The 25,484-nt window shown below is 40.0% G+C and overlaps 1 protein-coding gene across 2 annotated transcripts in view; it reads right to left on the bottom strand.

Annotated features, from left to right (window-relative positions):
* The window catches only part of CNTNAP4 (contactin associated protein like 4), a 541,886-nt gene that overhangs the window by 204,629 nt on the left and 311,773 nt on the right, over positions 1–25,484 (bottom strand). For both annotated transcript variants that reach the window (XM_029925564.1, XM_029925565.1), the window contains one exon: positions 7,070–7,180. In XM_029925564.1, the coding sequence (XP_029781424.1) occupies positions 7,070–7,180 (111 nt within the window). The remainder of the gene's footprint in view (positions 1–7,069; positions 7,181–25,484) is intronic.

Raw genomic sequence — 25,484 nt, forward strand, 5'->3', positions numbered from 1 at the left:
ACAGACTGAATGTGTCTCCCCCAAATTCATAGTTGAAGCTCTTACCCCCCAGTGTGATGGTATATGGTGCCTTTCTGAGGTATCCTGGTTGAGATTAGGTCTTGAGAGTATGACCCTCCTCATGGGATTAGTGACCTTTTAAGAAGAGGAAGACAGAGACACAGCTCTCTCCACACAGACACATGGAGGAAAGGCCCTGTGAGCACACGGCAAGAAGGTGGCCGTCTACGGCTAGGATAGGTAGGCTCTCGCCAGGAACTGATCTGCCAACTTCTTGATCTCAGACTTCCCATCCTCCAGAACTCAAGAAATAAAGAAATCTCTATCGGTTAAGACCTCCGATCTAGGGTATCGTGTCACAGCGTCCCAAGCTAAGACACTAACTTTTCTAAATTGACTGTACACCCAGCCATCTTGCTGGGCTCAGTCTGTACACCACGAGGCAGGACAAAATCGTAGGTAGAATCTGACCATCCAGAGTTTCCTGGGGATCAGGCAGGGTGTGGAACTCCACTTGAAATCGTTTGGCGTCTTCCCCTTCCTCAGCCTGCTTCCTCCACTCCCTCCCTGTTTTCTCCTGGCAGCTATCCCCGGACAAACCACCGGCCCTCAGTCATCACCCAGAGCGCTTCTGAGAGAACCCCACTTAACACATCACCTAACTACTCAAGTCACGTTTTTCTCTGTACCTATATGTGAAATTTCCCTACTCAGCACTGTGAAAAATGTTATATACACAAAGAAATACACTATATATTAATAATTATAAATTTTATGAATGTATTTTAATTGACCAAATTTGAGTCACTGTATCAATTTCAGTGGCATCATATTTATAACTTGAATTCCTAGATCTCATGTCTGCTTAAGACATTTCGTAACGCAAGAGCATTCTATGTCTCCTGGTTTGAGGGGACTTAGAAGAACAATCTGCCTTCAGGGACACTCTTTACCTTCTTATTGAAGGGACATCAATATCACTACTCACATGCTTTGAAAAAAAATCTCCATTACCAGCGTAAGTCAGAAAGAGAAGGCATTGCCTATAGAGTATTAGAAATGAAAAGAGTATATTGTCATAGAATTTAGAGATCCTCAAATTCAACCCCGTACTTTTATAGGAAAGGAGAAAAGAAGAGGAAATTTCATTTCCTTAAGGCGACTCACAAGTTAGTATTATGATTTGGTTTTCATGTTTCTAAAACCAGATTTTCTTTCACTATAAATTGCTTAGGGTTGGTACTTGGCACATTCACTTGGGTTACATTATCAGGTTGATTTACAGCTGAAGAAAATGTGCTACAGGGCAGACAAAGACGATAAAGGTAAGCTAGAGGGATGACCAAGACACTGGCAGGAGACATGAGAAGAGAATGGAACGTGCCCTGAAGGAAGGGGGCCCAGAAAGGAGGGCAATATCCAAAGTAAAGAGAAGGCCAAGTGCCTAAGTGGACAATCGCCTCTGGTGTTAAGTGAATCAATAGAAGAGTCAAAGCGATCTATATTAATCACAGAAATGACAGCAAATTCTCCCCTGCTTTAATGAACAGAGGGTATAGGTATATGGAGAAATAAGATGTAAATCTTTACTCATTTTTATTCTACTTTCTCAAGGCCAGCACACAAAATATAATCTATAAGCATGAATGACACACCACAGACCATAAAAATTGATCTAGAACTTCATTTTCCAAACCTTTTTCAAAACGTTAATCTCTTTGGAAGTTTTTTTTAACTTCATAAACCAACTTTCAATTGCTAAAAAAGTAAAATACTTCAAATAGAGCCATCAGATCACCCTAGTTCACAGACTTTGACTAAGATATAGGAGGATGTACTTCAAGCTAATGCTGAACATAATATAGTTTTTGTTTTGCTTTATAATTAATCAGGAAAAAAACCAACTCTTCCTACCAAAGTTCTATGGAAGCCTGAATTACCTGAGATTGTCTCTGTAATTTATATATTCTGTGCTGTGAGGTTTGCTAAATCGTGTTTAGTAGGCAGGGCACACTCAGAAACAGCTTAATGTTCTCTTGGGACTGTGCTCTTCTTGTTGGACATACCAGAGCCACGATCATTTTCAAAAAAGCCAATACCATTTCAGTACTATCCCTATTCTTCCAAAAGAAAATTTAGAAATTAGGTAAGCCTGGGCAGTATAGTCGGTTGGGTGTCCGGCTTCGGCTCAGGTCATGATCTCGCGGTTCATGGGTTCGAACCCCGTGTCGGGCTCTCTGCTGACAGCTAACTCAGAGCCTGGAGCCTGCTTCAAATTCTGTACTTCCCTCTCTCTCTGACCCTCCCCTGCTCACACTGTTTCTCTCTGTCTCTCAAAAATAAATAAAAAACATAAAAAAAGAAAATTTGGAAACTAAAGCATAGTGGTTAAATACTTTTCCCGTACTTAAGTGAGTAAGAGGTATTAGTTATTTAAATCCAAGAATGGCAAATTGGTCTCAGAGATGTAATCCAGAAGTGCCTGCTTCTCACCTAAAATTTTAGGATCACCTGGAGTGAGTAAGAGAGTAGAGAAGCTGAGGTTCAAGTGCGGGGAAGCTTGTGTTCTGTGACTGCAGGGGTCATTCTCAGGGATCTGACTCCAGGGATCTAGTCAGGTTCCAGCGCTCTCATCTCAGTGTTAGGAACTGCACGTCTCCTAATCCTGGAGATAAATGAGGGCACGAGACAGAGAATCGGGCAGAGCCAGTAAGAAGTCATGGACTCACGGCCTGACTCAGGGTGAACGTGTGTGCCTCTTGCAGTTCAGATAATTGCTCAGGTCCCACGGGCTTCCTCAGGCACCTCGGATGCAGGGGTGCAACAGGGAAGCAGGTGATAGAGCAGCAAACAAGCTGGTCGTGTCTTCTCTAACAAACTGTAAGAAAAGGCCATCCCCAGTGCACCAAATCCAGGTTCTTCTCAGTCAGGAAGCCTGCCTACCGCGTCTCTGGTCCTGGGGACCTCCAGGCACATTCCTGACCCACACCCACTATGCCAGCGAGGCTCCCTTTCTTTAGGCTTGAGGTTTTTTTTGGCGCTGTGCAAAATTCATCTCTTATTCTTTTCCTCATGAAGAAAGTATTGGTTATTAAGTATATTAATGCTATTGTTTTAAAATGTGATAATTATAAAAGATTTTCTGCAATATGTCTAACAGCAGGAAACATTCACCTCATCTGTCCTCTTAAGCACTGACATGCATCATGCAGACCTTGGGGATTTATCTTTTGGGTTTTAATTTAGGCATACTAGTCGTGTGTGAATAAGCACAATGATTTAGGGCAGTACGAATCACCAAATAATTCTGCATAGGATGTCATAATTATTCTCATTAGGAGTACATCTGAAAATAGGAGTTCACTCTGCCAATTAACCAAATATGCTGATTTCTCTACCAATAGATGCTTGATGTTAACAGCAAATTCTATGGGCATGGGAAAACAGTGCTTGGCAGGCATTCAGAGTAGAAGGCTTTGGCTGCAGTGAAGAAAAATAGACAATGAAGGGGTCCCTGGGTGGCTCAGTCGGTTAAGCGTCCAACTTTGGCTCAGCTCATGATCTCAGCTTGTGAGTTTGAGCCCCGTGTCAGGCTTGCTATGCCTGGAGCTCAGAGCCTGGAGCTTGCTTCCAATTCTGTGTCTCCTTCTCTCTCTACCTCTCCCCTACTCATGCTCTCCCTCACACAAAAATAAAATAAATATTTAAAAATTTTAAAAAAGAAAGATAAATAGACAATGAGAAAAAAGACAAATATTCAACTTTTGAGGAAAAGAGGATCTATTTTGACCTTATGAATAGATGAGAGAAAACTCGTAGAATTTTTCAGTTCTGGAAGCAATCTGCTATATAAATAAACACAGGTAAATATATATTTACCCTCATCTATGTAAATATACACAAGAGGATAGTTTTATTTACTCCTTTATGATCTTACATGTATACACAAATATATCAGTTGGCAGTAAGCTATTTCCTCGGTTTCTCGAGTACATCAAAACAAAAACTTTCATTTGGAACAGGCTGAGGAATAATTCTACATCGTGGCTTCTTTATACTCTGTCCTAAGAACACACCTGGACTATCAAATGGTACCCTAGAGCCTGTTTGAACTCGACATGGACACCAGTTAACTTTAGTTGCCCATCATCATTCAAACTCCACGGAACCTGCAGCAATATGGTAGTACACAAAGGCAGAGAGAGATTTCATCCCATTATGTAGCCAGCGTTAGCAGTGATGGGTTTTTGTTCATCTGCGTTGTCTACACTTACATCTGGATTATACTCCTCTGAGCTATGAAATCTTTCAGATTCAAACTCAGAGGAATCCTCCTAGTATAAACAACTATGGAGAAGTCCTTTCCTCAGAGGTGTTCTTCCCGGCTTCCCAGGACTGCTACAACCAAATATCACTAACTGGGCAGCTGAAACCAAGAGAACTTACTCTTTCACAGTTTGGGAGTCTGGATGTCCAAAATCAAGGTGTTGGCAGGGCCACGTTCCTCCCTCTGTAGGCTTTAGAGAATACTCCTCCCCTGGCCCCTCCTAGCTTCTAGAGGTTGCTGGCAACCTTAGTTGCTGGCTTCTTAGTTTGAAGCTCCATCATTCCAATTTTTGCTTCCATTTCTACATGTTCCATTACTGCATGGCCTTCTTCTCTCCGTCTCTTCTGTCTCTGTGTATCTCCAAATCTCATTCTCTTTATAAGGCCTGGTCTGGAGCTAATCCATGATGACCTAAACTGATATGACCTTAACTTGATCATACTGCAGAGACTCTAGATCCAAATAAAGTCACATTCATAGGTATCAGGGTTAGAATTTGAATGTATCCTTTTGGAGGACACAACTCAACCTACAACAGCAATCAAGTGGCAAAATTTAGTTAATATAACTCAAAAAATGTTCATTTTTCTTCCTCCCTCCTGAGAAACTCATTATGTTCAACAGTATCTTTTTCTGGTCTTCTTCTCTCACCATGGGGCCTAGTGATTTTCCCAGTTACGCATGGCATTTCTCTCATGGATGGGGAACAGCAGCTAGATAAGCTTGATTCTTTGTTTCTTGCTTGTTTCTTCTTTGGCTCTAAGTTTTCTAGATTCCATAGGAAAGAGTCCGCTCTATCTGTGTTTCTGGGATACTTTGACCTTTATTTGTTGATTCGGTTTATTTACAGGTGACCTGCTGACTCGGCTAAACACCCTTTCACAGCCTGATCTAAATATACTATAAGGAACGCTGATAGTAGAAATCATAACTAGCCTTTAATAAATCACTCAAAAGCTGACATTCCTTTGTGAACACTTGATGTAATTAAGAGAGAAGAAAAAAGAAAAACTAAATAAAAAAGAAAAAAATGTAATCAAGTAGGTTGACAACCAGCAAAAGATAATTAAAATGATCCTGTTTTGTTTCCCCATTTCATTAACATGCAAATGAGATTCATGAAGTTTGATACTGTGGTTCACCAAGAGCCATAGAAACGAATTAAGAATGAAAATGAGTCTCACTGGTGGAGACTTCTGATGAGTCTATAACTTAATGAAAAATACGATTTGATCCGATTAATAACTTATATACATTTTGTGTGATTTATTGAATCTCAGCAAATGAAATAAAGATAAACAGTTAAATTAAATTTTGTATCTGTCCATAGGCCAAATCCTAGGGATGCTCCGGTTACTCAGAGCAGTGGTATACGTTACACCCTGCCTGACTTTGGAAAGGGGTATAGGATAGAGACCTCCCTGCAAATCAGCAGCGTGAGGTCAGCGTTCCTGCTAGAGAAACCACAGCTGCAAGGGGCTGTGAGGCCTGGACCGGTCTTCGGAGGGGCTGGGAGAGCTCGCTTGCCTGTGGTCAGGAAAGAATTCAGAATTGCAAATAGGGAGAGAGAACCCAGCGTGATCAATAACTCACAACTACAAGGCAAATAAAAGGAACAGACAAGCAGTATCTACAGAAACATATTCAAGGCCTCACAAATACCCAATTTGATACAAGGATCTCCGTTCTTACTCTCCCCTCTCCCCTGATGCTTTCACACTCAGAGACACACAGAGGTGGCTGCCTCCAAAAATAAGAGATGACATTTTTAAATAAACTTAAATGTAAAGTCATGCTAAGGTGTTCGATATTTATCATGTGTACCAGATGGCAAAACACAGACAGACACACACATATTTGATCTATTTGTTCCATCCAAAGTTCGCTGTGCTCTAACACCACAACAGTGCCGAGGGTAACACCAAGGAGGAAAATGAAGAGAAGTGGCTGACATATGGCATGCGAGAAGGGGAGAATAAATGAGCAAATCACGGTTTCAATAATATATGATGTCGGTGTCTATTTTTTCCACGGTTGCTAAAAACGTTTTCTGTGTTAGGATTGCCAAAGCCTAGAACGTGAGAGCAGATGGCTTTTGCCTTCACTATGGAAAGGGGCCGTGCCGATGCGGTCTCTAAGTGCAGGGGGCTTTGAAATTCTCTTACTTCAACGGCAAGTTGCCTTTTAAATATCTGAGCTTTCCTAGAAACATATTCAAGCGATCAAACACAACCTACCTATGAGACTGTCAACAAGATGAACTGCATATTCCTAGAGGAGCATGAAACGTATTAAGTTCCCGTCCCTCCACAGGAGACAGAATCATGCCATCCACATTGAGAATTACACAAGCTGAGGGCTCCTTATTTTTACATAACTAGCATCTTTGAAAATTACTTCTCCTCACAAGCTTCCTATTTAACTTGAAATAGAGGGTCAATTAAGTTTTCATGCCTACTGTATACATAATGATTAGATATTGTTTTAGAAAGGTTTACTTCATAAGATAAATATAAAAGCTCACGTACTAAAGGAATTCCATTCCTTGGATGCTGAAACGAGGACATGGGATTTAAATAGGACGTGACCCGTTAGAACCAGTCCCCCAAGTCATATACTTCTCATGAGTTTCAGCCATTTGCTTATGAAGACATGCACTTCCTTTTACAATACATCATTTATGATGATTTTGTTAAAAGACACTGGAAAATTAAGGAGATCAAGGTTAAAAAACAGACTTACCATCTCTTCGATTTAGCCTTGCAAATCCAGGACCGTGACTGCTAGAAAGTTCAGATGAACTGCTGAACGATGCTGGAGACAAGGTTGACACCAGAGGCTCATCACAATCATCTGCCAAATGGAAAATCCACATTCAGCTTAGTACAGTGCTGATGGCTTTTTGGGATTCCATAGGTCAAACAAAACAAAATAAAAAATACTAGGATCTCTAACAATATGCCCACTCCTTATATGCAATTTTCTACTGGAGGTCTAATAAGTTCAATAAGAAAAGAAAAAAAATACAGACAAGAGAATATTCAGAGAAATTATTAAACAATATAATATCTTGAAGTAGAAAAGGTTTACCTAAGCAAGAAACAAAAATACCTAATCAGTGTACGAATTTACAAATATATGTATATAAGGAAAGATTTATAGACAAAACCATATTAAAATTAAGAAATTATGGTTGGCAAAAGATGCATAAAGAGAAAAATCATGTTGGAAAGTACATGCAAAACAGCGTGTGATTAGTATTTAAAATTAAGGAAAACAAAATAAAGACAAAAACTACCTTTAAATTGGTTAGAAAACACACTTGGAAAAATGGCACAAGACAAGACCAGAGAGTTCATAGAAGATCTATATAAACTGATGTTCAAACTCATCAGTAAAAAGAAGAGTAAATCAAGACTACAGCGAGATACTATTTTAGAGATAGTATATTCACAAGATTTTAGAATTCTGATAACACCAGATCATCCAGAGAATGTGGGCCAAGAGAAGTTCCAACAGTCCGCGAGTGGGAGTGTAATTTTGAGCATCTACTTTAAAAAACAATTTGTCACTAGCTTGTGCATTTGAACTTTTCTGTACCCCAACGTTCCTCCAGTTCCATTGACATGTGTGTCCTCCTGGGCGGAACACCCCTATAATGAAACACTTGCTCAGGGAGTTTGCCTTCTTACCCAAGGATGCGATATAAATATTAGTATTTTCTCTGTCCACTGAAAAGAGAAAAGTAACAAATCACTGACATGGAGAAGCTCTTGCATTTGTGCATCAGGAGATGTGCAGTTTCCAGCAACATTGCACATAATGGAAAGAATCGTTGAAAACTCAAACTTCCAATGACCATAGATCAGATCAATAAACCATAGTACTCTTCAAAATGGAAAAATATATAGCAGTACAAAGGAACTACATCAACGCACACCAAAGATAATGGTTGGATCTTAGAAACAAAACAGATTTGATAGTTTTGAGAATCTTAAAAAGATGGCAAAGCTAAGTAATATGTTGTTTAAGAATATATGTAATTTTTAAAAAAAATAAAGAAATGAAAAGCATACAATTCAGGACAGTGGTCACTTCTAGAAGAAGGTGATGTGTATGTGTGTGTATACATACATGAATGTATATATCAACATGCACATAAGGATACACACAAAAGCATAAGCTGTTTATCATCTATCTTGTTATGAGTATCACATAGAAAATTAAAAATAAGGCATGAAGAGAGAGGGAAAGTCTAAGAATAATCTCATGGAGACCATGATGTCATATATACTTAATTTAATTCAGGTAATTCTCCATTCCATGTAACCTTTACACATTTGTCTTTTATGTTATATAATTATTAAGTTGTCATTTTTTACTCTAATCAGAAAAAATATTTCTCTCATATTTAGGATTTAACAAAATTGGTAATTAAAAACCAGGCAGGGTTTTGTCCCAATTATTTAATTACCAATAAACAATTTAAATTAAATTAATCTAGGAATTATCTAAATTCATCTGAAATTTTATGAAGCTTATTCTGTCTTAACAGTTTAAAAAAAAAGTCATTGGTAGTTTCACTGCTAAAGTATTCAGACTACAATATTTTCCCGCAGTCCTTCTATTTGAAATGTGCTTTTCTTTAAAGCTAAATGTCTCAAGTATAAGAGATAAGCAAAAATTTGCCAACTTAACATTGGCATGTCTTTCAGAAGAATTTGCCTGAGAGGCATTTTACTTTTTAAGACTGTCTCATTTTCATTTAAAGCACATTTTTTCTTCCTCCACGCCTTAAATTCTTTAACTCTCTTTTTTTAATTTTTTAAATGTTTTTTTATTTATTTTTGAGAGACTGAGAGAGACAGTGCAAGCAGGGGAGGGTCAGAGAGAGAGGGAGACACAACCGGAAGCAGGCTCCAGGCTCTGAGCTAGCTGTCAGCACAGAGCCCGACGCGGGGCTCAAACCCACGAACCGCATGATCATGACCTGAGCTGAAGCCAGCGTTTCACGGACTGAGCCACTCAGGTGCCCCAAATTCTTTAGCTAACTCTTAAGACAGACTTGAAAACTGGCCCTCGGCTCCTGCGTGTCTATTGATTGGCTTGAGTACTGACACCATCGATCTGGTGGCAATTCAAGTGTTAAGGAGTGTAGACATCGAGACATGCACAATCCATGGAGTGACGAAGAAGTTCTGATTGTGCCCAACCAGAAGCAGCTACCAAATGGCTTTCGTGCACTGTGCAAAGGGCCACGTGTGCATCTGCCCGTGCAAATGAGCGCGTTCTCTCTACGGGGTGCATGTGTGGGTGTGTGTTTACCAGAAGTACAGTCATTTTTGAATCATTATCAGTATTCAGGTGTACGTGGGACCCAAAAAAGCATGTTTAACTGCAATTCTCAATCAATTATGCAGATTCAAATCGATGTTTCAGATGTAAAATGCCTCTCCAGTGCAATCACTCTTGAGGGCATATACTTACCGCTCATTTGTTTTTGCCATAGAGACAGAATCAATACTGTTCTATTTTTAGTCTAAAATGGGATTAAAATAAGAGAAGGGATGTTTATTTCATTTATGGGAAAAGGACATGGGGTATGGGAAATGGATCAGGGAGGCTTCAGGTGCCTGGTAAAGTTCTAGTTGTTAGCCTGAGAGGTGATTACATCATGGTATTACGTTTTGCCACAGGCATACACATTTCCTCATGATCTATAGTATCTTTACTTGGCAATAAAATATTCTAAAGTTATTCTTATATAAAACTAATAATAAGGGGAATGTGGGTGGCTCAGTCAGTTAAGCATTTGACTCCTGATTTCAGCTCAGGTCATGAATCTCACAGTTTGTCAGAGCCCTGCATCAATCAGGCTCTGTACTGACAGAATGAAGCCTGCTTGGGAATCAATCTCTCTCTCTCTCTCTCTCTCTCTCTCTCTCTCTCTCTCTCTCTCTCTCTCTCTCTCTCCCCCTCCCTCCCTCCCTCTCTTTCTCTCTTTCCCTGCCCTCCTCTGATTGTGTACTTTCTCTTTTCCTCAAATAAATAAACATTTTTAAAAAACTAATAATAACTAACACATGTTCAGTGAGTACTCTGTACTAAGAACTTAACAACCATTTTACACAGTTATTCATCTTTACTACCCCTCTTTAAAATACCAATATTACTGTTATTTTACAGATGAGATAAGTGAAATACAGACTTTATTTAATTTGCTTGTCTCACTGTGGTGGTGTGTAAGGACACTATAACTACAATTATTATGTCTTTAGGTTTGGAGTACAGGAATTCCACCAGAGACCATAATGACATAAAATGTCTCTCAAGAAGTTGTATACTTCAATTCCAGATGTGCTGAGCAAATTATTGCCAAAAACTATAAAATAATAAATAAACAAACTACAAATTGACCTCCAATAGTCTTGAAGGTCTCAGACAGCAATAAGGAGTCTGGAGTAAAAGGAGTATTTCCTTTGAGACATTAATGAAATGGAATTCTAGATTAAGTATTAGTCTCCTGTGAATTTAATTCCAGAAAACTTACTGTACCAGTAAATGCAGTAAAATGCAGGCTCTGGACAGAGCTGAGAATCACAACACATGGTGATTTAGACCCCCAGGGGACATTCAGCGATATCTGGAGACACTTTGATCATCACAACTTGGGCACATTCTAGAATCTAGTGGGTTGAGGCCAGGGATGCTGCTTAAACATGCTGTGGTGCACAAGCAGCCCTCATGACAAAGAATTATCCAGTCCCAAATGTCAAGACTGCAGTGGCTGAGAAACCCTAGCCTAGACTCTGGTAAAAGAAACTGGGTGAATTCATCTTCTCTGGACTAATCTCTCATCTAGAACTCCTGGCTTCCTCAAATTCTCATGATTATTTGCTCTGATTTACAGTTTCTTAGAATGCATATGATCATTGTTCAAAGTGCATAAATAAATAAGAAATGAGCTTTCAAATCTGGAATAACATACTATTTCAGTTCAAAATATAACTGTCTTATCTCTAAATAAAATACTGCATCACATCATTACCATTCTGGCTCCTTCAGTAGGGACGAGCAGATGCAGAATTGAATACAAGAGGGGCTAATGTCTGGGAGGAGACAAGAGCCCCAAGCAGGGGTTTCCTCTCTGTATTTAGTGACTTCTCAAGATCTTACACACGTGGTGAACATGGAGAAAACAATCAGACAGTAAACATTAATTCGTGTGTGTAAGAAGCAAAGGGTCTGAGGGCAAGTGAAGTTTGTGATCAAAATATATTGGTATCAGATGGATATAACAAATTAACTCATGATCCCATTACAATATCTTGCTCACTAACCCTGAGCCCTTTCTCCCTAGGCTGGCAGCTTTCCACCTTAAGCTTTCTTAACCCATTTATGTAAGTATAAGTAATTCTTGAACCTATTTCCCACATATATGTACATATATTATATATATAATAGTATACATGTATTACAGTATACACATATATGTATATATTAATTTGTATATTTGGATATGTACAAATATGTATTTGTATATGAATATATGTATATGATATATATTAATAATACATAATTATAACACACATATGTACACACATATGTATGTACATATACATTTATTAAAATGTTACACGTACATAATCTGTATAAAAGCCCTATAAATGCTAAGTTAGCCATGAAGTCCTAAGTGATAGCAGATATTCACTGTATGGTATCCTTATATAAATATGTATCATTATATTTCTGTATGTATATGTAAATGTATTATTAATAAAGAGTATATAATCCTACGTATTATGTATATATAAATATGAATTCACACATGCTTCATACATACTTGAAATATACACTCCATTACATAGTTTAACATTTGTATGTATACATGTGTGCATATATATGTATAAATATCTTGTAGATTTACATGCTATATATACACATTAGCACACATGTAGTTACATGTCTAAATATGCTATATAATATGTGCATATCATGCATTACAAACATATACATATCATATATTATACATACAACACATGTATTATGAAGCAATGTACACACGTACATATGTAAACAGTGTTCAAGTGCAGGGCCTTTGCACACCCACCCCTGCAAGTCTCCAGGGGCCTGCCCGCCACAGAAGGCCAAGCAGGGAAAGGACACGCCCCCGCCTTGCACCGTGAGTGGATGAGCCGCTAGGCCTGGGGCCCTGACCTCACCCCACTTCTCTCCGGGTCGCTGCGGCCGCTCTCCCCTGCTTCCAGCACATCACTGGCACGTGTGTGTCCCTCACTTCCCTTCTGTCCAACTTCTGCTCTGCATTGGTGTGGAGGCCCTAACTCCCAGCTCCTCTCCGGTGTCTTCTGACGCTGAGAAGGAAGGTTTCTAAACTGCAGGAACAGGATGGAACCTCTTCCCTGCCCTCCCCAACTTTGTGGACGGCCCTGGGAGACTGAGGCCTTCCCAGCTGAGAGGGCGGCTTTCTGTACCCCTGTTGGGGGCCGCTGAGCTTTTGGCTGCCTCAGGCAAGGGCATATCGCTCTCCAGGGAGCAACCAAAAAACAAGATTTACAACTGGAGGCTGGAGACTGCCATTTCCTGGTCCATGATGTTGGCGACGGTCATGCTGGGCCAAGGTGCACAAAAGATCAATCCACATTCGGGAATGCAGCGCGAAGCTTCCCCTCCCCAGCATTTGCAGACGCTGGTCTGCGCGCTTCCCTTTGATGCTGTGTCCGGAGTTTGGAGTTTCGTTTTCGGTTTTTTCCCTTTCTCTAATATTCGTTTGACTCTGTTACCTGGCAACCAACCCGGGTCAGTTCCCCGCCCCAAACCATATATAAGATACAGGGTTTTGTGGAAAAAGTAAGAAAGAGAAAAAGAAGAATAAAGAGAGAGGCTTGATCAGAGATCGCTTGTCTGTCTTCACTCTCTGTGCGCCCTTTCCTGCCCTTTCTCTCCCTCCCTCAGGAAAAGAACCCACGAGGATTCTCCGCCCTGGGGGTCGGGGCGGACGCGACAGGTACCGCCAGGGACGAGCGTGCCGGGACCTGGCTTCGGCTAAGACACCCCCACCACTCGCACATGAGACGGTCTCGGCTGTCTAACTCCCAGCAAGCCAGCTCTGGCCTGCATCCAGCTGTCCATTGCCCTAAGAGCCAGGGCAGACCAAGGGTCAACTTAGCTTCCACCCAGGCTGTGGGCTGCCGCAGTGCATGCAGGGACTCAGCTCCCACCCCCCAAACCCCTCACTGAGCTTGGCAATGGTGAGGCAGCCAAGGGGCGCTGCCCCGACTCCCCGGAACCTGGTGTGGACCCAGAGCACAGCCTGATCTCTTTATGACCCGTGGGGGAGGGGAGCATATCTAGGTCAAAGGGGAACAGAAGCTCATTTAGACTCCAGTCACTAACGACATTTAAAAATACAGTCATTACGGGGGGAGGCTTGTACTACTCAGAACGGTAGCAGGGCATGTTTGGTTAATTAATGTCTTTTTCTATTAGAGGAAGAAATGGACATCTCTCTTATTTTTCTCTGTTTTTCCAAAATTATATTACTTTTTCATTCAACCTTTTTCATAGTCATATTAGAATTTCCACGTTAGCCTTGATATAGTTAGAAATGTGAAACCAGTTTTTTATGTTTTTGTTTAAAAAAATTTCTGTACACTGATCATATGTAGCAGACAGTGTTAATGAATTGTTAGAATATCCTTAGTAACCTAATTTATATTGAGACTTTTTCACACACACACATACCTACAGTTTTCAAGTCAATATCTCAGAAAAATCACCATTTATTCTTCACATGAGAGGAAAACTTAACAATTGTCATTAAAAAGACAATGATAAATTAGATCTCTGGCAAACTGTGTATATAAAAAACCCAATAGCCCCTTACAAATAAAGATGCAAGCTATAGTGAAAGTATTTTAATATAGCTCGATCGAAAGTAATTTAATTTTATTTTACAAAGGGCTTTACTGCATAATTCTCATAAGTAAGTAAAAGCTGTTCAGTTTTTAATAAAAGTAATTCAATTTTCTTAATCTCTGTGTAATACCACCTGTACTAAGATAATAGGTATATATTATTAGCTGCTTATGTTCTCAGTGCTTCACATGTATTAACTCATTTGATCCTGACAAATACCCTATATTATTTGATAGTATTAACTCCACTGGGCACTTGAAGAGAAAGGTACTCCATGGTTAAATAATTTATCCAGTGACACAGAACTCCTATTCTGAGCGAGTACACTGTTGCAGCAAACACTGGTAATCTAAAATATACTTCACAAAAAAACAGAACTAATTTTCAGTAGCATCCAGCTTAGCTGCCTTCTCTATTATTTGGAAAACCTGCGAAAATTGCTTGCACCTCTGCTAATCAATCATGTTTCCCAGAGGAATATTTATTGGAGAAAGAAAGGAGAGGAGAGGAGAGGATGGGGCAGGTATAAAATAGATCGCAAACATACTTAAAATATTTTAAAATTCCCATACAACTAGAAGCAGGGGTGGGACCTTTGGAAATAGCTTAATCTCAGTCTATTCTGAAAGACCTAGTCCAAATATTCCAGTGGCAGAATCAGGATTAAGAAATGACCTTCCCTTCAAGAAATCCATTTCCTGGAGCAAAATGTTTTACTCCAGTCTGTATTATTGAAATTGTCATTCAGCTGAAATGAGAAATCATCAACTAATTTAAGAAAGTATGGAATTATGCTAACATATATAAAAAATATTGTATACAAGCCAAGATCTAATCTGAATATTATTGTCTAAATTAACCATAAGCCCAGTCTGAGTGAGTTCTACAAACGGTCTAGGCCTAGTTTCAAGATTCCAGGAATAGTTCCAAGATTTCACCTCCCTGCCCTGGCATGACAAAGGATCCAGTCTGTCATACACCTCTGACTCTTGCCCAGTGACAAACTGGATATACAAACGGGCAAGACCAGAACTACACACAAAAACGGAACTCTGACCCATAAAACACAGCAACCAGCCCAAGAAGCCAACCTGCCATCTACAGTAACGAGCCCAAAAAGCCAAACAACCACTCCTGTAGCAACTGGCCCCAAACAGATAGGACTTGGCTAATAACTTACAACCGTCCCAATTTTTGCCCCGGCTTCCAACTTAGCACTGAATAAATGTACTTAGTAGAGATTTCGAAATCTCTACCAAATACGGAAGAAACCAAATACACACACCTCATCAATCACATAGGATGCCCTTCTTCTACCTAACCTGCTTTCAGGCAGCCTCTTGCCAGGAGCCTCCAATCCAGGCATACCTGACACCTCCCCCTTTTTTTTCCACTATAAAGCTCCCCCCAAACCTCTGCCTTTGGGTCTCTGCCACACACAGCGATGGTGGCTGCTCCCTTGCCGTAGTGAACTCTGAATAGCTAGCCTTTGCCTGTCCCCAAGGTCTCCTTTACTTCCCAGACAATGAGTCCTTCCCAACTCAGCAGGCTCATCCCCTTGTGTAAACATCCCAGGCACTCACTCAGCACCTCCAAGAAAAGCCACAGCAGTCCACCCTACGAATTCACAGAAGACCTGGGAATATTTGAAAAACACCATCAACCTCCTGATAAAAAATATATGGATCAGCTCCAGGTTGTCTCTTCTGTGGAACAGGCACCGTCAGTAATTACGCCCAGCTGCGCAGCAGCCCCACGCAGGGGAGAATTAAAACTTGCCCGTGGCTATGCCCCACTCCAGGCCTTCCGGCCTTAGTCTGTCTGGGGTGTAGTTTAGCCCGGACAACCTGGTAGTTTGGAGACTGGTAAAACAGACTTGCAAATTAATTCCTATCTAATGGAGAGTTTTGTTCCTTTCACAGACCCTTTATGCTTTTCCTACTGCTTTATGAGGCTGTTTAAAGATTGAAAAATGGTTATGGTGTTACACCCCATCCCATTTTCCCAACATAGCTAAGTCAACTGACAGTGTGTGGAGGCAAATACTCCACAGTCACATTCTGGTGAGGAGCAAAAAAAGAAAAAGAGTAAGTTTTAAAGAATAGTGATACAACCGGACTAAAATAAAATATAATTTTCAAAAGAGCAGGTAACAAAATACAGGCCAATCCTAATTGGATCTCCCATCATCATCCAAAATAACATTTCAACTCAATTAAATACCACTGAGTATATAGACTGTTGTTAAATTCTTTTAGCCTCTCTGAGTATTAAATTTGACCTCAGCAAAAAATTTACATCCACTTGAGAATACTAGCTTTAGATATATTAAATAAGACAAACATGAGCTTCTAACTTTCTCAGTCAGTGGCTTAAATCTAAAAATAACATATTGCTGCAATTTAAAACAAGCAAGCACATATCGGCATTTTTTCTAGAACGGAGTCAGACTCATGGGGGATTTTCTAGTTGTCAAGAATTCATTATTATAGCAGCCTCTCTGTTTCTAGGCATTTTCTCCTATATAAGCCATGGGTGAATTATATACATAATTGTTAATACTCTGTGATGTTAATGGGATAAGCTTTTACTTGGAGGCAAACACTGGCTTTCGTGCCCCAAGTTAGATCCTTTGTTTGAATCACTTTCCCAATTAATCTTCACAATTAATGGATTAATGGGAAGGCAGTTAACTTTTAATGACAGCACAGCCAGAGGCTGATTGATTTTAGAGACTTAATAGCAACTATTTAAAGTCCAGATTTTAGGACAAGGAGACCTACAAATCCAACAAACAAAACCAACCAAAGGTGAAAGGGTAGAAGAAATAATTAAAAAGCAAAGAGAGTATGAGGGCTCCAAGAATCTGCACACGTCACACTCTTTCTGGCAAACCGGCCGCACGTGACGCCCGCATGAATACACTGAAGGCTTGTTCACATATCTCTAACCAGGTCCTTTTATGACGGAATATAAATTTCAGAACTGACTTTTGATTACAAATGGACTTAAAGAGAGAAACGTTACATGAGTATAAAACCCAAAATAATTCCAATAGGTAGCAGAATGTAAGATGTTTAAAACAGTGATAGAGTCCTTTCACAAAATTAGGATTTGTGTGGAGTTGGGGTGGGGAGGGGTTCAGAACATTAATAGGGGTGTAACTTGGAAAAGATAAGGTATGCTTCAAATCAATAAAGCTGATGCCCAGTCTAGACCAAACTCGCGTGTAGGTTAAAAATTGGTAGTTAGAAAAAATGATAATAAATGCAAATGAAATGATGTTCGGCAAACATGGGGTCTATGCCATTGACGATCTAAACACAAAACAGTTGAGCAAGGAGGAGGAGGAAAGGCATAGAAAATATCACATACACATGAATCTAATGAGGTTCTGTCCAAAGTTGCTCATACACGGATTCTGAAATATTTAGTTTAAGCTCCTTCGTAGGAGTTTATGTGACCCTCCATGTATGGCAAACAACATAGATTAAAATGACTTTAAATCTATGATAGAACAGCTAAAGCCAAATGGTAATCAAGACACGTCTTTAAAAGAAAATGGGTTTAAGTGTACATCATAAAGAATTTTCATCTCTTTTTTCTTCTTTTTTAATAGCCTTGTGTAAAACCTCTTGAGTGAATTATTATAGACAATTGTTTGTTTTTCACAGCCCAGGAATAGAGGCAGAGGAAGTAAATGGCTGCTGTAGTAGTTTGCTGTTTATTGCTGATGTAACAAATGACCGCAGACTTGGTGCCTTAAAGCAACACAAATTAATTATCTTACAGTTCTGACGTCAGAAGTCCAAAATTAGCTTCATGGGCTAAAATAAGGTTCCAGTGGGGCGACGTTCCTTTTGGGGGCTCTGAGGGAGAAATCTGCTTCCCTTTCCACCGTCTGCGGGACCACTGCCTTACTCAGGGCCTCTGATCATCACACCTCTCCCCTGACTTCCCTGCTGCCCTTTGGCACGTGTAAGAACTCTGACACTGAACCTGCCTAGATAATCCAGGATAATCTCCCCATCTCAAGAACCTTAATCTAATAACATCTGCAAAGTCCTTCTGCCTGAGCAGGTAGAGTCAAAGACTCCAGGGATTAAGATGTGGACTTCCTTGGAAGGCCATTACTCTGCCTGCCACAGTTACCAACTTGTAGGTGTAGAACCAAGAAAGAAATTTTTTGTGTCTGTGCAGAATCTGTGGCCCAAACTATTGCCCACTGATTGTTAAAGAGCACTGCCGACTCTCATGTGGGGACACACACATATTGCTTTAATGATGAGACCTCCTGTTTTTAGTAAGCCATTAGAGTTCATGGAATCCACACACAGGATTATAATTTGAGAGAGACAAGACTGGTTCATTCCCAAAGCCATTTAGGAGATTACCCCAACCTCTCCGCAGTGCACAAAAGTGGGACATTTTGAGCACCTGCTTCCTCTCTAAGTCACAGTCGTTCTCCCCCTTCTCCACTGATAACTCCTCCCGAGAGCCACCACCTCTGACACCTTTCTGGAAGGTACCTCCTTAACCTGAGCGGGCATCTATCATGGCACCTTTAAAGTGGTCTGAGTCTCCACTTCCTGGGACGAAAGTGTCTGGAGGGTCAGTGTCACGTGGTACCTGTCACCTCGTGCATAAGCCAGTCTACGGTGTAGCACAGTGATTTCAAGTACAGCTTTGGAGCCATCCTCCGTGGGCTCAAGTCTTGCCGCTGCCAATTACTAACTGATCTTAAATACTTATTTAAACTGCCTTCCCCATCTCTAAATGGGGATCATGATTATACTGAGGTAAACAGGGTTTTCTGAGGATTAAACGAGTCAGCAGATAGGGTGCCGGCACCTGGGGTATAGTAAGGACTATGTAAGTGTTTGTGATTGCTGCCTTACCTGTTTATCATTGTGAATTCAAAATCTTCAGGAGTTGGAAACGAATAAAATTTAGCTGGCTATCTCTTACAAAATCTTATTATCAGAATTTTCTCTTGAGAGGGAGAAAGAAAGAAGGTAGCATTTAATATGCCTAACCACAGTGTCATCCTTCCATCTAAAAAAAATTGGCACAGAATTATTAACCCAAAAAAGCAGGTAAAATGTCTTTGTGATGAACTGTTTTCCTATTAAGAAATAATTTTAATGTTCCAAATGGCCACAGTTTTCTTTATGTCTCTTGAGCTTTAGATTTGTTTCATTTAGTCTGGAAAAATAGAATTTAAGGCAGCATACGCTGCAGAAAGAGAGTGGCCACAATTCCCAAGGAAAGTGGAGGATAATTCAGAGAACACAGGCATCTCTTCAGGGGACACCTTTGATGACGTAGTTAGAATGTTCAGAGCATTCAGGCAGTGCCCAGCGGTATCACACGTGCATGAAGTCACAGCAATGATGACCTCCTTAGTATGTGCTATTTCCATTAACTGATATTTTCAACCTGAAATTGCCATGTTTTAGACTTTGATTTCTAGCGGGAAAATTCAGTAAGCCTCAGTTCCGCTCCTATTCTAGTCATATTAGATGGTATTTCGACATTTCTGAGCAAATACTCCATTTTATTACTAAATTATTTTGAGAGTTGTTATTTGTCTCTCAGAATATCACACTTAAATATGAAGGCTGAAATGCTTCACAGTGATGAGGAGTTTTTCTGAAGATAAATGCTTTTTAATAGGCAAGCCCATAAAGCAATTTTGATAAACAGCTATTTCTGACTAAGGGTGGGAGGGAGGGTACCAAGCCAACTAGAAACAATATGCTTCCCTGAGTAATAACAAGAAATTAGATGGAGGGTATTTCTGTTTCATAGGTTGAGATTACTGTGTTTGATTTCATAATCAAGCAACGGACAAGCTCCACGGGCCCTGGGGTACCCGTCCCTGGTTTGGGCAGCTTAATCAGAAGCTGGCCGAGCCCCTGTGAGTTCGCTCAACAAGCGAACAGGCCGATGATACCTGCTCGGAGCTCTGGAGCCTCTCTGTTTCCAGCAAGGCGACACCCACACCACGGAACGACCACTCGTGCAAAGACGCCTGGATATTTCGAGTCCTTTACCTCCTTAAATATTAGTAGTGCCAGGGCACAGGCCTCCCTGTTGGAAAGATAGCCAAGTGTGTTAACTCCTCAGTAGGCAAAATTCTGAGGCAGCCCCTTGTTACGGACACCCAGCATAAGCTTCTCTTGAGTGCAGGCAAAGCCTGTGGATCCAATGGGCTATCATTCCCATGATCATGTCACATTAAATGGCAAAGGGTATTTTGCAGATGCTGTTAATTAATTAAGATACCTAATTTAGCTGACGTTTAGTGACTCAAATGGGAGATTATCCTGAGTGGACATGACCTGATCAGGGGAGCCCTTCAAAAAGTCCTGAAGGTCAAAGACACAAAGAAGTCAGAAAGACATGAAGCATGAGGCCCTGGAGGAACAAACTGCCATATCGTGGAGACGGCCATATGGTAAGCAATGGTGGGGAGCCTCTAAGAGCTAAGAACAGACCCAGACTGACAGCAAGCAAGAAAATCAAGGGCCTCAACTGCAAGGAACTAAACTCTGCTAAGAAATATGTGAGCTCCAGAGGACTCCAAGGTTTAGAGGAGACTGTAGGATGTGCCCTTAGTATTTCTAGGTCTTTTATCTCTTTCTCAAACTATTGTAACCCTTCCAACATCCCGATAACATTCCTTATACCAAATACGGGACCTCATTTACTTCCAGGTCTTTCAATATATACGAGTTCACATGTTATTCACAAATACCATTATATTAGTTGTTATCGTTATCTTAGATGTATGTACTATGTCTCAAATTAGATCAGAAATTATTCAAAAATAGGAAACACATGTTTCCATTCTTTTACATATCCCACCGTCATCTGCTTTTGGCTTCAAAACATAATTTAAAAAAAATCTTTGAACAGTTGCCATTTGACTTTAGAACTTAGAATAATTAGCTCAAAATAATCCTCAGAACTTTGAATATGCTGATGGTATCACAAGTTGCCATGATATGTCATTTGTTTTTTGAAGACTACCGTGCCTTAAAATGGATAATTCTTGGAGCACAAGACAAAACTCAACAGTGTCATTCAAAATTTTTCTTTTTTAATGCTAATTGCTTATATACTTCTACCCACACTTCTCTGGAATTAGAATAATGTACAATACAGTTCTTACTTTGCTTTCATGTATAGAAGTTACCACTTTCACGTTAGTTCCTACAACATGCTGCTGAGTTGACCCGGTATTTACTTGTTCACAGCCTCACCTCTCCAATATAAAAGGCATCTTCTCCTGACCCACCCCTCAGATACTTCCCAACATACGTCATAGCATCTAATCTACTGCTTCTAATGCAGTACATCCTCGTGTTTAGCAGCCAAGGCATTCCTAGGATGAACTGATCCACACCAGCGTACCAATGACATTGTAACTGGAGCCCTCTAGAGAAAAATGCTAACAACAGTAATAGCTACATGTATTGCACACTATGTCTCAGCTGCAGTAAATCCTTACCAGAGCCCTGTGAAGAAAACATTATCTCCACTTTCTAGATGTGGACTTGAAGGCCAGACAAGACCTGGGATAGGTGAGGTTCTTAAATAACAGAAAATGGAACACAGCCTCTGCCATGACATTTCTTTAAATGTACATCAGTGTTACTCCAGATATCACTTGCAAAAAGTTGGCTTATTTAACTACTTGAAGATAAAACACTGTAATAAATGAAATTAAAAATCTCTACCAGGTTTTTGGTCCACTCCTTTGCTTGGTTAGAGAGTGCCCAAGGGTCCACATATAAAAAAACTTATAAAAGTATGGTTCTTCTGGAGATGAACTGCATCCCAGCTGGCCAGTATCCCTGTGGGCAACAGAGTCCTTGGAAGAGCTTTATATGGCTGCAGGCACCATTACTTCCAGGATGTGGTCACTCCACTCACTGGCTTTCTACCTGAATTTCACATTCTAATGAATTTCTCCACTTGTAGATTGTGAGAAGTAAGGGAAATGATTAAGTTTCAGAAATACCAAATAAATGCTGTGTTGTCTAGTTAACAGTACATTTACAATCTATTGGAAATAATATACATGAATCCCCACCACCCCCATAATGGAGTCCCAAACTCTTGGACACTTAACTTCCTGGTTCTTCTTCCCCTCTCCATTTCATGGACTTAATTTCACAGGCTTTGCAATGAGCAACTACCAAAGTACAAAGGAGAGACTGAAGTCTCTGTGTCACCTCAGGAAACATACATTTGTCTAGACAGACTACATTTTGCCTTACGTGGGCACAGGCAATGTCTGGGTAAGGCTGTAACCTCTGTAGTACTCAGCCAATGAGGAATCAGGGGAGGGACATACATGCTGCCCCAAGTGTGCCTGTCCATCAGACACCTGCTTTTGCAAGAACGTTGATTAAAGCCTCGCTTCACTGTGCTCCAAGTCTCCGTGTTCCTCCTTTGATTGGGTCAGTGGGCTTATTTCTCACAGAGATTGAAAGGCGAGGCACAAATGAGGCTCTCACTGCTTTAGCACTGCGCCTCCTCCCACCCTACCCCTACACACATGAATGGGGTAACCTAAATAATCTAACTGCCCTCCACAAAGCCCAGAACATTCATTCTAAACTTATCTTCAATTCTATTCCCCCCGTCCCATCAACACTTCACATGAATGCTCAGAGATGACTACATTTCAATTAAACAAGCAGTTCCTTTTGGGTTCATTGCTCTGTGCTGCTGCAAGACCATCAGCTTGCAATCTCTGCCAGGAGCCACTGGGTGACCTCCTTAGCCTCAAATGTCCTCCTTGTCCTCCTGGCACCCTGTGTAAGACTCTTGCACAGTAATTAATACATTGAAATTCTATGTTCACATTTTTCTTGTCCCTATCTAAATGTTCAACCCCAAGGTGCAAGTTGAAAAGGCCCCATGCTTCTGGCTGTGGCAAAAATGAAAACGGTGGGACACTGAAAGATGAAGAACCATAAATTTGAAATTACTCATATAGATGAGTGAAGATAGCAGAAACAAGTGTCTCATAGGGTTTCTGATTATAGATTATCAGAAAAAGATGGGGCATTGGGGCGCCTGGGCGGCTCAGTCAGTTAAGCATCCAACCTCAGCTCAGGTCATGGTCTCACGGTTCGTGAGTTTGAGCCCTGCGTCAGGCTCTGTGCTGACAGCTCAGAGCCTGGAGCCTATCTTTGGAGTCTGTGTCTCCCTCTCTCTCTGACCCTCCCTGCTCATGTTGTCTCTCTCTCTCTCTCTCTCTCTCTCTCTCTCTCTCTCTCTCTCTCAAAAATAAATAAAACATTTAAAAAAAATTTTTAATTAAAAAAAAAGATGAGGCATCTGATATAATGATGAGGGGAACAGCAGAGCAGACATGAGTTCTGGCTTCTAGGTTAGCATCTGACTTATCAGGTCTTGTAGTATATATTACTACTTCTAAAGAAATATTTAAAACAGACATTATTATGTCTTGCAAATGCCAAACAAAATCATAAAGGACAAGTTGTTTGGAGTTCTTGGGTAAAGTGACCTGAAAACAGCAGGCTGGAGGATTGACGTATAACCATTAACAGAGTGGAAGCTTATCTACTGACTGATCAAACAACGGATTGATCATAAATTTATGGGCTTCCTTTTGTTTAGCAAATGTTGACAAATTTAAGAGATAACAACCAACTATTTTATAGCCTGAAAATATACATTTCAATTAAGTTGAGGAAGGTTTAAGTGATGGAATGGAATCAAGATCTTCCTATAAACTTCCTAACTCATTCTTTAGTACTAAGGATTTAATTTCCATTGTCAATTAACTCATCATATGCACATCTGGAAGAACAGGTCCTTTTTTATTTTTTAGAGCTACAACATCATAAATCATATATATAGTATTATGGTTGAATAAAAATAAATATAAAAAATAATCTTTTATTATAGTCTATGCAGTAACTCAAGTTGTTTGCAATGTAGATAATGTTTATTGATAGGGCACATTCCTATTTATTAGAATTTTGCATATATTTTTTCTGCTTTCAAGCAAAATTTAAATAATAGTGTATTACCACTGCTGAAATGTAAATGACCAAGGAGAGTTAAGCTAAACAGGATCATCAGTTGAAATAGCTTCCTAAAGACCAGCTGCTGGTTTTGTTGGACTTGAAATATGGATTTTCAAATATTAAAACACTTTTTAAAGGAGAAGTTTCCTTCTTATTTTTAGTAAATCCTGTGTGTTCACTTATACATTAGTATGGGTTATTTCTTTACAATGTTGTTGAATTAAAACCTTCTGGGTTTTTCTTCAGAGCTGGACATGTCCAGTGCCATATTTTAAAAATGCAATAGTTACCATTGGAGGGCAACTCGAAGCCTCAGATGCTTCCTTTCAGATTTTTAAATCTCACAGGACTGTGTAACACTACAGAACACACTGGAGAATGGAAGCTCTCTAGAGGGGGCTGTTACTTCAGCTCTTCTCAGTGCTTGGGATATCAAATATGGTCAACAATTCAATAGAGTTCACCTATGCCTCTGAATCCTTAGATTCAGCAAAAGAAATGTGTTCAAAATGATGTGGCATACCTAAAATTGGTACAATTAGTAACCCGTAATGAACTTCACCATTTCTTTTTTTCTTCTCTCCCTCCCCTCTCCTCTATTTTGAGAGCAGAGCCTGTGCATCTCTGTATGCCTGTTCTCTAACACTCACTTCAACAGGGCAAGCGCTGAGTAAATGTTTAATTAAACTGAACATAACTTGAAAAGAACATGGTAAAATTTTAATCAGCTTTATTCCATTTTATCTGCATCCTCTTTTTACACAGGAAGTGTAAGTTAGATACTTCAACCCAGAAGGTATTTGTCCCAAGGTATTTAAACAACCCAACTACAGGAATTCAGCCTTTTGTCATTAGAGGCAAGTACTGAAACTCTACTGTGTAAGCCACATGGCTGGGGCAGGGGTAGGTATTTGAGAGGGAGACACGAAAACATCAGTGTCATCAGTCACAGGGAAGAAGAATATTCCATGAAACCTTCAATTCAGGATATATTTTGTTCCTGCCAAAAGTAAAAGACTTCATTAAAATGCAACCATGTGTGACACCAGAACGTGTTCTCTATGCGTCTTATCTCGGAAAGATTTTACTCAATATGTCGCATGGCATGAATCTTGGTAAAATATTACATTATATACATTACACACAAT

This window comes from Suricata suricatta, chromosome 16, assembly GCF_006229205.1.
Source record: "Suricata suricatta isolate VVHF042 chromosome 16, meerkat_22Aug2017_6uvM2_HiC, whole genome shotgun sequence".
NCBI classification, from domain to species: Eukaryota; Metazoa; Chordata; class Mammalia; order Carnivora; family Herpestidae; genus Suricata; species Suricata suricatta.